General features: G+C 54.1%; 1 protein-coding gene across 5 annotated transcripts in view; it reads right to left on the bottom strand.

The window, feature by feature from the left end:
• LDLR (low density lipoprotein receptor) overlaps positions 1-1,695 on the bottom strand; it is a 47,914-nt gene that overhangs the window by 7,803 nt on the left and 38,416 nt on the right. For all 5 annotated transcript variants that reach the window (XM_011994749.1, XM_011994750.1, XM_011994765.1 and 2 more), the window contains one exon: positions 1,291-1,448. In XM_011994749.1, the coding sequence (XP_011850139.1) occupies positions 1,291-1,448 (158 nt within the window). The remainder of the gene's footprint in view (positions 1-1,290; positions 1,449-1,695) is intronic.

The following is a 1,695-nucleotide window of genomic DNA, read 5'->3' as shown; positions in this document are numbered from 1 at the left end:
GCTACAACGGCCTCAAACCCAACAGGCACGGTCCAGCCTCAGGGCCTTCGCACAGGCTGTTCCTCTGGCTCAGAGAAGCCTACCTACCCTAAACCCCTTGTCTGAAGATCAAGGTGGGCATGGTAGCTCACGCCTGCAATCCCAGCACGGGGGGAGGCCAAGACGGGTGGATCACTTGAGGTCAGGAGTTCGAGACCAGTCTGGGCAACATGGCAAAACCTCATCTCTACTAAAAATACAGAAATTACCCGGGCATAGTGTTGTAATGCCAGCTACTCAGGAGGCTGAGGCTGAGGCATGAGAATTGCTTGAACCCAGGAGGCAGAAGTTGCAGTGAGCCAAGATCGCAACACTGCACTCCAGCCTGGGTGACAAAGCAAGACCCTGTCTCAAAACAACAACAACAACAAAAACACACACAAGAAACACCTCCTCCCCCTTCCTCCCTCCCAGCCCTCTGGAGACCCTTCTTTGAGTTTTGTTTTGTTTTTTAAGAGACAAAGTCTTGCTCTGTCACCCAGACTGGAGTGCAGTGGTGCAATCACGACTCACTGCAGTCTTGACCTCCTGCTTTAGCCTCCCTAGTAGCTGTAACTATAGGTGCTTGTCTAGGCTAAATTTTTATTTTTTTGCAGAGATGGGGTCTTGCTATGCTGCGCAGGCTGGTCATGAACTCTGAGCTCCGGTGATTCACCTGCTCAGCCTCCCCAAGTTCTGGGATCACATGTATGAACCACCACGTCCGGCCTCTGAACGCCTTTTTTTTTGAAATGGAGTTTTGCTCTTGCCACCCGGGCTGCAGTGCAGTGGTGCGATCTCGGCTCACTGCAACCTCCGCCTCCCGGGTTCAAGCGATTTTTCTATCTCAGCTTCCCAAGTAGCTGGGATTACAGGTGCCCGCTACCACGCCCAGCTAATTTTTTGTATTTTTAGTAGAGATGGGGTTTCCTTATGCTGGGCATACTGATCTTGAACTCCTGACCTCAGGTGATCCGCCACCTTGGCCTCCCAAAGTGCTGGGATTACAGGCGTGAGCCGCCACGCCTGGCCTCTGAACTCCTTTTGACTTTCTTTGCCCCGTCACCATCTGATGGAACTCTATTCGCTGATCCAGCGTTCCTCTACATCACCGAGGCCGTTGTCCGCTGACATTCTGAACGAGCGCACAGAAGCATTCACCTAAGGCCGTCCTCGATCTGGAGGGCTGGGGAAGCCTCGGCCTGAGAATCCTACGCCTCTAGCCGGGAGGGGGCCGCCATGGGCTCTGGCCTTCTAGAGGGGGTCACTCACCGAGGGGTAGCTGTAGCCGTCCTGGTTGCGGCAAATGTGGACCTCATCCTCTGTGGTCTTCTGATAGACAGGGTTGTCAAAGTTGATGCTGTTGATGCTCTTCAGCCGCCAGTTCTTCCAGAGGAGGAAGGCCCCCAAGCAGAGGAAGACGAGGAGCACTGTAGAGAGAGGCACACTCTGTCACACAGCTCCGCTCAAAACAAGAGACCCAGCTCCATGGCTGGAGCGAAAACACGGGCATCGTACCATAACCTGGACTCCTGGTCTTTTATGTTTGTTTAGAGATAGTCTTGAGGGCTGGGCACAGTGGCTCACGCCTGTAATCCCAGCACTTTGGGAGGCCGAGGCGGGCAGATCATGAGGTCAGGAGTTCGAGACCAGCCTGGCCAACATGGTGAAACCCCC

The sequence above is a fragment of the Mandrillus leucophaeus genome, unplaced genomic scaffold (assembly GCF_000951045.1).
Source record: "Mandrillus leucophaeus isolate KB7577 unplaced genomic scaffold, Mleu.le_1.0 Scaffold112, whole genome shotgun sequence".
NCBI classification, from domain to species: domain Eukaryota; kingdom Metazoa; phylum Chordata; class Mammalia; order Primates; family Cercopithecidae; genus Mandrillus; species Mandrillus leucophaeus.
This window is presented reverse-complemented; position numbering and strand designations above follow the sequence as displayed.